This window comes from Dromiciops gliroides, chromosome 5, assembly GCF_019393635.1.
Source record: "Dromiciops gliroides isolate mDroGli1 chromosome 5, mDroGli1.pri, whole genome shotgun sequence".
In the NCBI taxonomy this organism is placed as follows: domain Eukaryota; kingdom Metazoa; phylum Chordata; class Mammalia; order Microbiotheria; family Microbiotheriidae; genus Dromiciops; species Dromiciops gliroides.
This window is the reverse complement of record NC_057865.1, coordinates 244,328,628-244,343,487: the sequence shown is the minus strand read 5'-3', so window position 1 is coordinate 244,343,487 and position 14,860 is coordinate 244,328,628. Positions and strand designations below refer to the sequence as shown.

The 14,860-nt window shown below is 37.0% G+C and overlaps 1 protein-coding gene across 3 annotated transcripts in view; it reads right to left on the bottom strand.

Moving 5' to 3' along the window:
• TBC1D15 (TBC1 domain family member 15) overlaps positions 1-14,860 on the bottom strand; it is a 77,679-nt gene that overhangs the window by 21,561 nt on the left and 41,258 nt on the right. For all 3 annotated transcript variants that reach the window (XM_043967113.1, XM_043967110.1, XM_043967111.1), the window contains 2 exons: positions 12,981-13,075; positions 5,725-5,841 (listed from right to left, as the gene is read on the bottom strand). In XM_043967113.1, coding sequence (XP_043823048.1) covers positions 5,725-5,841; positions 12,981-13,075 — 212 coding nt within the window. The remainder of the gene's footprint in view (positions 1-5,724; positions 5,842-12,980; positions 13,076-14,860) is intronic.

The window sequence follows — 14,860 nt, the reverse complement described above, 5'->3', positions numbered from 1 at the left end:
ATGAGCATAAGATTTGGTTGACAATAGTACTCCTTTTCTCGTTCAAGCAAAATTCAGTTGCCACAAAAGTGCTTATGAGGACCCCAGAGAAGTATAAGGACAGAACTTCTTTCCTCCCAAATTATAGCCACGGGGCTGCTCAGAAAGTAGAAGGAGGCAAAGTAAACCTTATTTGCTTGTCACTGAGGCTTCAATATTCTAAGTACATGAGCAAATGTGTTTGCAAGACTGGACAAAGCAGAAAAAAAATGTGACTAGAATTATTTTAAACTACAGCTGTATTTCTCATTTGTTAGTTCAAAGATCTAAACTCACTTCCTCCAAGAAGCCTTCCTTCACTAACTCTACCCCTTTTTCTTCATTCCTTGACTTTTACAATGTTTTTATTAATCTTGTAGCACTTAATGTCATAAAGTGACTTTGTAAAGGTATTTCACTTGCCTATGTTTGCCTCCCTAAATAAATATACTCTTCAGCAATAGAGACTTTGGTTTCTATTTCTTTAATGCCTCCCTATCCCAATCCCCATAGCAGGTGCTATAGTGCTATGCACACAGCAGGGGACAAGGATCTTCATCAGGTCAACTGAAAAGCTAAACTAAGTGAGTTGTGAGGCAAATGTCACGAACTCTCCTTGCTATGGACTACACAGAAGGGCCCACAAGACTATCAACATCCCTTAAACTCCAATCTTTCATCAACACCACTACTCCTTCCACTGTAAAGCATCAAGTTGCAGAACCCTCTTCCCTCTCCACAGCCCCAACTCAAAGCACACCTTAATCTCATAGTTTTGGAAAACGAAAAAGAACTCTTTTCTCACAAAAAGTTTGGATACATCAACAGTAGCAGCTCAATCAATTCTTTATGAACTAAACAACAGTTAATCTTAAGTACAAGTAATGATTCCTCAATACCTCAAAAGTTACAACATCTCAACAGTTTATGATTTTTTAAATAAGCAAATTAGTGTATAAACATATCTGTGAAAAACCTGTCTCAATGCACAACGTTTCAACACTAACATCTTTAATGCTTGAGTCGTTTTTCAGCTGTGTCCAACCCTTCATGACTCCATTTGGGGTTTTTTTGACAAAGAGGCTGAAGTGGTTTACCATTTTGTTCTCCAACACATTTTACATATGAGGAAACTAAAGCAAGCCGGGTTAATTGACTTGCCAACAGAGTCACATAGCTAGTAAGTATCTGAGACCAGATCTGAACGTACAAAGGAGTTCTCCTGACTCCAGGCCCAGCAGTCCTATTCACCACCATCTTTTTTTTTTTTTTAAGTGAGGCAATTGGGGTTAAGTGACTTGCCCAGGGTCACACAGCTAGTAAGTGTTAAGTGTCTGAGGCCAGATTTGAACTCAGGTACTCCTGACTCCAGGGCCGGTGCTCTATCCACCACCACCATCTTTAATGCAAACACATCCAAGTATAGCTCATGGTGCTTTCGTTTATAAAATGCTTTCCTAACAGCAACTCTGTACAAATACTATATCCCCATTTTAGAGAGAAAGAAACTGAGGATCAGAGAAGTTACATGATTTGACTGTGATCAAACAGTTAAGCATCACAGCCAAAATTTGAGCCTAAGATGTTTTTGTTTGTTTGGTTTTTTGGCTGCGACAATGAGGGTTAAAGTGACTTGCCCAGAGTCACACAACTAGTGTCAAGTGTCTAAGGCTGGATTTGAACTCAGGTTCTCCTGAATCCAGGGCCAGTGCTTTTCGCACTGCGCCACCTAGCTGCCCTGAGCCTAAGTATCTTAATCTGAAGTTCAGTATCCTGTACAATAACCATGATGCTATGAAACACTAATGTAATATTAGTCTTCATATATAATATTATTCCTATGGAACTATATTCTTTAAAATTCTAAGTAACTTAAATACAAGTCACATTACTCCTACACTGTCAAAGCTATAATTTAATCACAAACTAAAGCTATTCACCAATAACATATTAGCCCTAGCAGCTGTAACATTAGATAGCCCCATTCTGGTATGAGAGTCTTTAGAAAGCTTTAAGCTCTGTCCCAAGAGATGCCAGTACTTGGACTGCATGGTAGGGCATATGCCTCTTCTAGGGATAACTGCCACAAGGCCTCTCCAGTTTTTCCAATCCCACTTGAGAACTGCACAGGAAAATGTCAAAGGGGCCTTAGTTTAGGTCTCATTAAGCAGGGATCAGAAAATATAATAGCTCTCAGAGATAATATTTCTTCAAAAGATCTATCTTACTAAAGAAGAAAATGCTTTCCATAGTAAATGTTACAAAAAGAACAGGACCTGTTATTTCACTGACATAGCAAATTCCCCAGTAGGGAAGTTCCTGCTACCAAGGCAGTTCAGCATACCTTGTCTTCAACTTCTAGACTTAGAAAGTTCCCTAGAGGGGCAGCTAGGTGGGGCAGTGGATAGAGCACCGGCCCTGAAGTCAGGAGGACCTGCGTTCAAATCTAGCCTCAGACACTTTGACACTTACTAGCTGTGTGACCCTGGGCAAGTCACTTAACCCCAATTGCCTCACCAGAAAAAAAAAGAAAAAAGAAAACTGGAAAGTTCCCTTTGGGGGCAGCTAGGTGGCACAGTGGATAAAGCACTGGCCCTGGATCCAGGAGTACCTGAGTTCAAATATGGCCTCAGACACTTGACACTTACTAGCTGTGTGACCCTGGGCAAGTCACTTAACCCCATTGCCCCGCAAAAATAAAAAATAAAAAAATAAAGTTCCCTAGAATACTGAGTCATTAAGTGGCTCAAGGTCAATATGTCAGCAGTCAATATGTGTCACAGACAGGACCTGAACTCACTTGTTCCTGACTTCAAGGCCAGTTCTCTATCCACTACACCGCAGTGCCTTTCATCGATTGTTAAGGGACTCAGACTATTTAGACATAAGATAAAAATGAAGCTAAGAATATTGAAGTTAGAATTACGAGGTCAAATTTAAATTTTGGCTGGGAGGCTAGGGCCAACCATGCCATTTTATTAAAGTATAATGAAGGAAACAGTGACTCTATAGTAGTCAGGAGATAGTGTTATGGATGCTTTGCTTCAACTGAATGAATCCTAACTTTAAGGAAGGAGAGCTCTGAGTAACTGTAACTGACTTCATAAAAGGAGGAAACAATCTGCTGAATGGAGAATTACAGCTTGCTTGAACTGAAAATCTACCAATCTCTTGAAGGAAATATTGTGGAGAAAAGGGATTTCACTAGCCTCTGAATAACCTACCTGTCTAGAACTGTCGAGTCGGATGAAGCATTTTAATTGATTGTTCCCTTCAAGAAGTGAGAATATGGGGAGAAGTAGCAGAAAGGTTTTGCCTACCTAGGAAAAGTGGGAATTTTTAATGGCAAAGGGAAACAACTAAATGATTTAGGTCTTGAGGTCAAATGGTCCAGGGAAAGTATATGGGAAAATTTGGGATGTCTGACATAGAGGGTTTAATATCTCTAGGCTTAAATCCAATTCATCATTTTTCCCATTTCATAGATGAACCTCCCCAGGGACCTCTCTCAGCTAAGAACCTTGCCACTAAGCTTACTTAAAAAATTAAGGCCATTCAACATAAAAATTTCCATTTCTCTTCATCTAAAAAGACCCTGACATCATCACCTACTCTCTCCTCCTTTCCCCAAGTCTCTGATAAAAAGATGGTCTTTCTCTTTGCCAAGGCCAACCCATCTACATGTGCACTTGATCCCAACCCCTCCCGTTTTCTCTAGCAGAATTGCATACAGAACTATCTTCCCTCTTCTCTCTCAAATCACCAATCTCTTCCTTTCAACTGTTTTTTTTTTCCTACTGCCTTCAAACATGTTCAAATTTCCACCATTATTATTTTTTTTTTGGTGGGGCAATTGGGGTTAAGTGACTTGCCCAGGGTCACACAGCTAGTAAGTTGTCTGAGGCCAGATTTGAACTCAGGTACTCCTGAATCCAGGGCTGGTGCTCTATCCATTGCTCCATCTAGCTGTCCCTCCACCATTATTAAAAAAAAAAATCTACCTCTCCCCAACTGTGAGTATTCCCCAAGGTTTTCTTCTCCCTCCATTTTTCTCTTGGTAACTTCATCAGTTTCCATGGATTCAAGAACTATCTCTATGCATATGACTCCCAGTTCTATAAATCAAGCCCTAATCTCTCCCCCAAGATTCAGCCCTGGATCAACAATTTTTATTGTATTTTTCAAACTGAATGGCCCAGAGATATCTTAAACTCAATGTGTCTAAAACTGAACTCATTATCTTTCCTCTAAAACCTTCCTCTCTCCCAAACTTCCCTATTTCTACTGAAAGCAGTATTATCCTTCCAGTGACTGATTTGTAATCCTAGTATTATCTCTGCAGTTCCCCTCAACTTACAGATTTAGCTAACAAATTTCACAACTTCTCTTGTATCTAACCCCTTCTCTCCACAGCTACCCACCTTAGATCCTCGCCACCTCTTGCTTAAATTATTGAAAGAGCTTCCAAGTCAGTTTCCTTGCCTCAAGTCACTCAGCACTCCAGTCAACCTATACACACTGCAGCCAAAGTAACTTTCCTTAAACATTAATCTGGGGAGGCAGCTAGGTGGGGCAGTGAATAAAGCACCAGCCCTGGATTCAGGAGGACCTGAGTTCAAATCTGGCCTCAGACACTTGACACTTACTAGCTGTGTGACCCTGGGCAAGTCACTTAACCCCCACTGTCGGGGGGGGGGGGGGGGCATTAATCTGACTAAACAACTTCCTTCCCCAACCAATTCCAATGGTTTCCTATTGCTTTTAGGATAAAAAGATAAACTCCTCTATTTAGCTTTTAAAGCACTTAATCTGGCACCAATCTATCTTTGCAAACTGGTTAACTATTATACTGTATCCAGTACTCTATGATCCAGTTAAACTGGCCTTCTCTCTGTTCCTCATTCACCACACTCCACTTCCCATGTCTATGCTTTTTAACTGACTGTCTCCCGTGCTTGGAATGTACTCCCTTTTTACCTCTACCTCACAGAGGCCCTCTTTTCCTTTAAGATGTCTCTTAGGTACCATCTTCTGCATAAAGACTTTCTGACTGCTCCAAAATGCTAGTACTTTCCTCTTCCATTTAACTATTCTGTATATATTTGTATTTATTTGCTAACTTTATATTTATGCTGCATATATTTTTATCTGTATTGGTTATCTTCCCCATGAGAATGTAACACTGACAGTAGGAATTGTTCCATTTTTTGTACTTGCATACACATAGGACCTAGCACAGACAAGACATTTAATAAATACATATTAACTGACTGATTATACAGCAAGCCAAGAAGACTTCAGCTTGCCCTATTTAAAACCTTGAAAGTCCTGACATAAGTAATTCTAAATTAGCTAAGCACAGGAACACATACTATTTGGCAAATTAGGATTGGAGATGCCTGGAATGGGGATAAAAACATTCTAAAGATTCTAGAGAAATGCAAATATAGTTGTTACCTAACCTGATAAATAACCTTGCCATTTTCTGGGAAATAACATATAACAGAAAACAGGAGGATAGGACAAAATGTTAAAATTTTTTTTAAAAAAAGTTAAAATTCAAAATCATACAGGCTCTAAAAATACCAAATATTAAAAAAACAAAAAACAAAAAACCAGTAACAACAGATACTAATAACCAGGAAGGACTTTAAATTTTTAAATGCAAAAAAAAATCTTTTTAAAAGGTGACTTAAGAGAACTTACCCAAATCAAAATCATACATACAATAGGTCATCAAAATGTCATGAAGTAAAATCAATCCTGGATTATCTTTGCCTTCATAAAACTTGTTTGTTCGGTCTGTTCTTTTAACATCTTTTTCTGAAAGGAAAAAAATTGTCACATAGTAATTTAAATGCTTCCCAAAACCAATTTTATTAATCTCAAATCTTACAAACCGTAGCATTTTTCCTTATTATTGATTTTACATTGTTACCAGGTTTTAAAGACAAATGGAGTATCAAATGTCATTTTAAATGCTTTGAAGCACTTTTATAGAAAAATATAATAAGCTTCTTTAAAATGAAATGTTTTACTTGAGAATAGATTTTTCCATTGTATTTCATTTTCTATACATATCTACAGAAACCTTTTGATTAAATTTTAGAAAACATTTTCAATAAATTAAAAGCAACACTGAAGAATATTGCATTTAGTTAGTAATAAAAAAGACACCAATAGAGTAGCATTTTTTTCCATCATCCACTTGGTCTCTTGACAATGACCACCACCACTCTCTATTTCTGGATACTGTCTCTCCTCCCTTGGTTTTGGTTTGGGTTTTTTTTTTTGTTTTTTTTAATGAGGCAATTGGGGTTAAGTGACTTGCCCAGGGTCACACAGCTAATAAGTGTTAAGTGTCTGAGGCCGGATTTGAACTCAGGTACTCCTGACTCCAGGGCCGGTGCTTTATCCACTGCCCCCTCCCTTGGTTTTTAAAGATAACAAACACTGTCTCATTCTCCTACTTCTCCTAATGCTCCTTTTCTCTACATTTTCCTACTTCTCTTATTGTTCCTTCCTTATAGTATCTACTTTCACTTGGTCCTCAATTTCTTCCCAATTCTAAAGTGAGTGTTTTCAAGAGGCTGGCTTTAGCTTTCTTCCTTCTACATATTCTCTCCTTTAGCAATATTCTTCCAAAGGCTTTAAATATCACCTATATGTAAATAACACCCAGGTCTCTATTCCTGTCTTGACCTATCTTCTGAATTCTACAGATTCATTTCCAACTGCCTATAAGACATCTCTACTTAAATATTACATCAGAACCTCTGATTCAACACGTTCAAAATCGAGTTACAAACTTGCCTCAATTCTTCTTTCTTGTGATTCCTAGGTGATTATTCCTATTCACCAACTGTGCTAACCTTGTTATATATCCTGACTCTTCCCTTTTCAATTTAATAATTAATATTAATTTTATATCAAATTATAATAACAATTTTATAATAAATTCTAATACATACTGATTTTCAATTTAATAATTAATATGTCCTGGCAGTTTCATCTTTGTAATATCCCCTGGACCCAATTCATCTTCTCCCTGGTCCCATAGCTACCACAATAGTACACCACTTCCAGACATTATAATAACAACATAGCAGGACTTCTTGCCTCTACTCCCCATATTCCAAAATTTATACAATTGCCAGAACAATGTCAGTGGGGATATAAAAATCTGGTCTCGTGCTTAAAATTTTTCAGTGTCTACTTATTACCCAGCAGCTAGGTGGCAAAATGGATAGAGTCAGGAAGACTCCTCTTCTTGAGTTCAAATCCAGCATCAGACTCTTACTAGCTGTGTGACTCTGGGCAAGCCACTTAATCCTGTTTGCCTCAGTTTCCTCATCTGTAAAATGAGCTGGAGAAGGAAATGGCAAGCTACTCCAGTATCTTTGACAAGAAAACCCCAAAAGGGGTCACAAAAAATTCAACACGACCAACTGAACACCACCACCACTGACAACCACCAAGTAAAGTATTTAATTTTGCTTGGCATTTAAACCCTTGTGTAATCTAAGAGTACTTCTATCAACTTTCCTGCTTGCCAAGCACTATATCCTACCAAGTTTTCTATGCTACAGGCAAAATGAACCAACTTCCCCCCCAACAAGCATTTTAAAAGCCAAAAATCCCATGACTTTGCTCAAGTTGTTTTTTCCCTGCCCCTGGAATTGCCTATCTCCCTCTCTTTACCATGTGAATTTTTATACATTTAAGTGTAAAGTTCAATTCAAATGGCACTTCCTCAAACGCAGACCAGTCCAGGCATTACACTACCTCTCCACCTCCCTTCTCCCTAATTGTTGTATCTTCTGCAACAGTACACATTCTTCTTCCTTTTAAAATTCCCCTTTATGTGTTGTCTTCCTCCGCTAGAATAAGTTCCTGAAGAACAGTAATTGTCTTTCTTTTCACTTGTATTTTTATCCCCAGAACAGCACAGTGCCTGGCATTTAGTAAGTGCTTAATAAATATTTTATCTATCCATCTAAGGCAGAATGTGGGTAATTATAAGTGAGAAATCATAAAATAAAACCAGCAGGGTTTCCACTTTAGTCTGAATTACTATTAGTCCTGAAAAACAACTATATTTTTTAAAAATAGGTATCTTAATTAAACTTTTAAATAATTCGGCCTAGCATTACCCTAATAAACATTAAATAGATTTACTGTCTTTTATTTTTCCTATTAATAAAACGAACTTAATCATTTACTTTTCTATAATCCTCTAGAAGCATGATGGTTCAGTGAATAAGAGAACTGGCCTCAAAGTAAGGAAAACCTAGGTTCAAGTCTTGTACCTGCCTGATATAAACCAAGTGACCCTAAAAAAGTCACAAGTTCTCAGTACTCTTGGTAACTTATAAGTTACAGAGCATCTGTGTGCATTAGGAGGGGGAATTTATGGGCCTGGACCAAATAAAAAGTCTAAATAATGCAACAGATACAGCTACTTGGCACAGTGGATAGAGTGCCAGGCCTGGAGTCAGGAAAACCTGAATTCAAATCCAGCCTCACACACCTACTGGTTGTGTGACCATGAGTAAATTATTTAACCTTGTTTGCCTCAGTTACCTCATCTATAAAATGAGCTGGAAGAGGAAATTTACTAAGAAAACTCCAAAAGGGGTCACAACAACACATAATCTTCCACAAATATATTCATTCTCATTCTTCCTACTGCTAAAAAGAATTTAGTAATGTTTGCCAATATATGTTTACAAATAGCTGTGAAAGGGTTAAAAGAAGCAAAATTATTCCATGTATCAGGTATGCTAGGCATATTATTTTACAGATTTTTAAAAGTAAAGTGATTAATATACTCATGACTCACATTTGTATAGTTCTTCTGTATACAAAAACATGGAAATGGACAGTTGGAAGAGACCTCGGGCAGCTAGGTGGCGCAGTGGATAAAGCACTGGCCCTGGATTAAGGAGTACCTGAGTTCAAATCCGGCCTCAGACACTTGACACTTACTAGCTGTGTGACCCTGGGCAAGTCACTTAACCCCCATTGCCCCTCACCCAAAAAAAAAAAAAAAAAAAAAGGAAGAGACCTCAGCAGCCACCTAGTTCAACCCATAACCAAAAGGAATGTCTGACAAACGGTCACTCAGCTTCTGCTTAAAGACTTACAAGACAGCCCATTTCATTTGGTGCTCAAATAGTGTTTTACATAAAGTCACTCTCTCAGTACAATATGAGAAGTACAATATGAGAAGACCAACCTCATAATTTTCTAAAAACCAGCTAAGGTTAGGGGAGTAGAAGTGACACTAAACCCAATCAGCACATACTTCCCATATAAACTTCTGTGTCTCCATATGTCCCCCTACATTGCCTTAAAGATGGTAGTAATGATGGAGGAGGCTAAAAGGGTTAACAGATAACTTATCAATAGTAGCTATCAATAGCGCCTAAAAGGGTTAATAGAGAAAACTTAGGTTTGTGTTCTTAGAGTAACCAAGGGGATATCAACCCTTACTATCAACAGAGTAACTAGGGACCACTGACCATTAATAGCCATTAATATTCCTAGATGACAGGACACCTAGAAACCAGATCTTAAGTAAAGAGATACCATTAACACAGAGACCCTCTGAGATTGACAAGTTTAAGCATGTCCTTGGGAATATGCAAAAAAGGCCAAATTTGTCCTTAAATTCACCTTATGGCCTGTAAATCCCAAAAACTCACCTCCATGGAAAAAAGCACCCACCTTGGAGGTTGTCTTAGGAAGTCCAAATTAGGCTAAGACCTCCCATAAACCTCCCACAAGGAGGAGATTAAGATAATGAGGAGATAATCAATTTTCCATACTATAATCATTTTCCTCCCCCTATTTGAGACACCTCCATGGTGATCTCCCTGTGGTCAGCAGTCTTTCAATAAAACCTGGGAAACTGAGTCACTGAGTCTTTTAACTCTTTGGAATGGTTCACAATCAATTTGATTAATTAAACCCACCCCCCACAATATTTCTGGTGCCCCAGATCAGGAGGTTTACTTGTTAATTATATTCACTGTTTATTGATTAACACACACACACATACACACAGCAAGAAATAAACTACATATGAAGGGAGATGAAAGGACAAATAAAATACAATATCCTATTGGAATCTGTACGACAGTATGTTTCTCAATTTGTTTTTCATAACAGTTAATTTCGTTACCTTTTTTCCATCTACTGCCTCCTTGAGTTGCTGTAAACTCTTGAAACATGTCATACTAGGTGTTCAGTAAATACTGAGGGCTTATCTCAATATTCCTTAAGGGAATTATCCTTCGAAAGTTTATAATGATAATGCCAAATCATAAAAAAAATTATTTTCTATATATTCTATTTAAAAATTTTTAAAAGGAATAGTCTAAAGTGAAAAAGAAATAGTCTGTGTTGTAAGGGCTATGGAAAGGCAATCACTGAAACATTGTTGGTGAAGTTATAATGTGATGAGTCAGTTACTATGTGCCAGACACTATATTAAGCATTAATGATACGGAAAAAAGAAAGGCAAAAACACAGTCAGGTAGTTCACATTCTAATGAAATAGACAATATGAAAAACAACTACATAACATACAAGATATACACTGTAAATGAAAGATTATCTCAAAGGGAAAGCATTAGCACTAGGAGGAGAACCATAAAAAGCAGAAGGTGATACTTTAGTAGAGTCTTAAAGGAAGTCAGATGATCTAGGAAGAAGAAATGAAAAAGGAAAACATTCTAGATGTCTAATAAGCAGTCTAATGAGGTGAGATTGGAGGTCAGGAGAAGTTAGAGCTGGCTAAGTAGATCTGAGAGTCATCTGCTTAGAGATCATTGAACCTTTGGGAATTGTTGAGGTCACCAAGTGAAATAGTATAGAGGGAGAAGAGAAGTTGGCCCAAAATGGTCCTAACTATGGGAGATAACCATTTTTTAAATTTTTTTAATTTTTTTTTTGCGGGGCAATGGGGGTTAAGTGATTTGCCCAGGGTCACACAGCTAGTAAGTGTCAAGTGTCTGAGGCTGGATTTGAACTCAGGTCCTCCTGAATCCAAGACCAGTGCATTATCCACTTCGCCACCTAGCTGCCCCCGGAGATAACCATTTTTAATGAGCATGGCCTGGATGAAGATACAGCAAAGAAGACTAAAAAGCAATAGCCAAGTAGGAGAAGGCAATCCCATCCAAAAAAAAAAAGGGGGGGGGAGGGAAGAGTATCTAGGAGAACAAAGTAATCAACAGTGTCAAAGGCTACACAAAGTCAATGAGGCCTGAGATAAGGCCAGTAGATTTGCAATTGAGAGATCACTGATAACTGCTGAAGAAAGCAGTTTCAGCTGAATGATGGTTAGAAGCCAGACTCTGGAGTTAGAAGAAGTATAGACATCTTTCTAAAGTTTAGCTACAAAGGGAGGAAACTATAGGATGATAGCAAGCTAACGAGGTAGATTTTTCCCTGGCTGCCCACAAAAACACTAAAAAGGGAGAGATTAAAGACAGCAGAAGAGGCAATCTGCTAGAAAAGATGGAATGAAAAGTGATCACATGTGAATATCGAGGAGTTTGCCTTGGCAGGAAGAAGGGCAATGGCTTTCTATGAGACAGGGGTGGAGTAGATAGTGGAAGAAAACAAATGATATGAAATAAGAAAAGGGGAGAAAGGGGGAATATTCAGCTAATGTCCTCAAATTTTTTGGTGAAGTATGTGGCCTCAGCTGCATCTATACCCCAAGGAAATCAAAGGAAAAAAAATCTAAGTCTATCATAACGATGATATTCTTTACAAGAACAAAGAAATGGGAACAAAATCATTGCCCAAGAAAAATCTATGGCATATAAATGTAAAAAAAATATTACTATAGAGTAAGAAATAACAAACACAAACAATTTATACAAGGGCTGTAACAATGTAGGAAAAAAGAACTTAGAAAGACTTAAGAACTCTGCTCAATGTCATGACCAAATACAATTCCACTGGTACTAATTTGTTTTGCTTGACTATTTTACATGTTACAAAGGTGGGTGGGTTAATTTCTTTTTATTTTTGTTGTTATTGTTGTTTTGCTTAATTTAGTGAGGTTTGGGAATGGAAAGAGAGAGGGCCAGTGACAGGGATGCCTCCCCCCCCACCCCACCCCCAAAAAAAAGATAAGAAAGAAAAAAGTCACTTTTAAAAAACACAGAACAAAATGGAACAAAGTTCAGGGTGAGATTCAGATAAGTAGGATAGTTCTGAAGGATATTAAAAGGAAGTCTAACTCAGAGTAATGGAACAAATAAATGAAGGTTCCAGTGAGCAGTAAATTAAACATTACTTTCTCCTGGCAGAGAGGCAGGAGACTGCTAAGGCAGAATATTAGATATACTATCAGACATGTATCTGATGTTTTTGCTTAACTTTTTTGTTTTTGCTGACACAAGAGAGGGTTCAGTATGGAGAAGTAGAATTTGGGAATGACCTTTGTAAAGAAAAAAATAGCAATAAAACGTATTTTTTAAAGTAGGGATGTGCAATATGTTTTAGAAACCTTTCTATCAAAAACAGTTTAACCACATAAAGGGGTAAGTTTCAATTATTTGGAAAGTTCACTTAATCACAGGATGAGGAACAATAATCATACAATCATACAAAGAAATCTGTATACAATCCATCCTCCATCTTTTCAATTTTTCATTTCTTTTTTCTGACCTACATCTCAAAGTCCTAAAATGTAAAAACATATGTCAGTTCTGTAATCTTTAAATATTTCTGGCCCTGGAGTCAAGAGTACCTGAGTTCAAATCTGGCCTCAAATGCTTGATACTTACTTACTGGCTGTGCAACCCTGAGGAGCAAGTCATTTAACCCCAATTACCTCACCAAAAAAAAAAACAAAACCCAAAAACAACAAAAAAAAATATTTCAAGTTAACTACTTCTTTCTCCATCAATGGCATTTCCAAATTCATACAGGAAAATTACCTATAAGGTTCCTATAATCCCTCAGCCTTGAGTTTCTTTTCTCTTGCTCCTCACTGACAGATTTCCACTGCAGTTTCATCCGGAAATATTCATCACTAAAGAAGAAAAAAATTTTATATCAAAGAAAGCTTTTTATGTAGTCTATTTTTAATTGAGAAATTTAATTTCCTATAAAAACAAATCATGAGGGGGCAGCTAGGTGGCACAGTGGATAAAGCACCGGCCCTGGATTCAGGAGGCCCTGAGTTCAAATCCAACCTCAGACACTTGACACTTACTAGCTGTGTGACCCTGGGCAAGTCACTTAACCCTCACTGCCCCACCAAAAAAAAAAAAATCATGAACGTATAAAGGAATTATCCCAAGTATTTAAGATGCCAATGGGGTACAATGTCATAATAATGCCATATAGTAAAATTCTTAAACTTATCATCAGACTGAAAAGAACTCAAATACATATAGCATTTTAAGGTTTACAAAGTGTTTTCCTCACAACTCTGTAAAGTAGATGGTATAAGTATTGGTGCCCCCATTATAGAGATGAGGAAATTAAGGCTCACAGGTAAAGTTACTTGCTTATAGTCACACAATTAATAAAGTATCTAAAGCAGGTCTTGAACCCAGGTCTATGAACTCCAAATCTCATAATTCTTCCATTACATCAATTAATTACTAAATAAACAATTTTAATTGCTTCCAAGCTATGTGCTAGCTTAAACATCTACAAAAATAACCTCATATAGGCCATAGGAATCTAGTCAGGATGAAGAATATTTAGATCAGTTCTTAAAATCCTTCCTACCAAATAATACTGTGATCATAAAACACATTAATCACATAGGTTGCTAAAGCAATTATAAAGAAAAACACATATAAAAAGTTATTTAGGAGCAGCATTTTCTAATCACTTCAGCATACCAGATATTTTGGCAGCAGGATATAGTAGAGATAACACTGAATTTGAAGTGAGGACTTTGGTGTTTGGATCTAATTTACTACTTTGTGATCTTAGACAACGTATTTAACATCTGAATCCTCAGTTTCCTCAGCTGTATAATGAGGTTAAACTAGCTAGATCCAATGATCTTTTAGACACTGGCAAAATGTATAAAATATTAATGGAATCTTTTACTATTTAACTAGTGATATCATTGGCATAAAATACATATGAACCAATGTCAAAGAATAATTCTGAAATCCAAAAATAGAATATCTGACCTGAAGCAAACTGATTTATGCCTACCTACATTTTATTCTCTATCAATAAATATAATGCAAAATGATAAACTCTTAATTCTTTCATTCTAAAAAGGAAAAAACAGCAAATTAATTCTATTTTTCCAATTTCTTTTAGTATTTAATGAATACTAATCCAATTCAAGATAGCTGTAAGAGCCTCCTAAAACAACAAATACGGTGATGAATAGGCTAGTTTAAACAGTATTGGGCAATTCTCAAAAGGCAAGAACCTATTTGTAAAATTCTTCAAATTTTTGAAGGATTTTGAATCAATAATCTACATGTATATCTTCTTAACAGTTTTCACACACAAAGCTATGAAAGAGGTAGTATAAGAATTATCACCTCCATTTTGAAGATAAAAAAATGAAGAACACAGAACTTAAGTGCATCATCTATTGTCATACAACTTGGCAGTGCAAGGGACAAGACCTGAAACTAAGTCACCAAGATCTAAGTCCAATGATCTTTCCAAATGATATCAGACATGAGTTTTTCCCAATCCCCAAAGCAAACAAAGGCTCTCTTACAGTTCACAATGTCATAAAAATAGTGCATCTGATGACAGTGAACACGAGCCTGATGTATCACACAGTAATAGAACTCTCAATTATATTTTCACTTTTTAACAAAAATTCTCA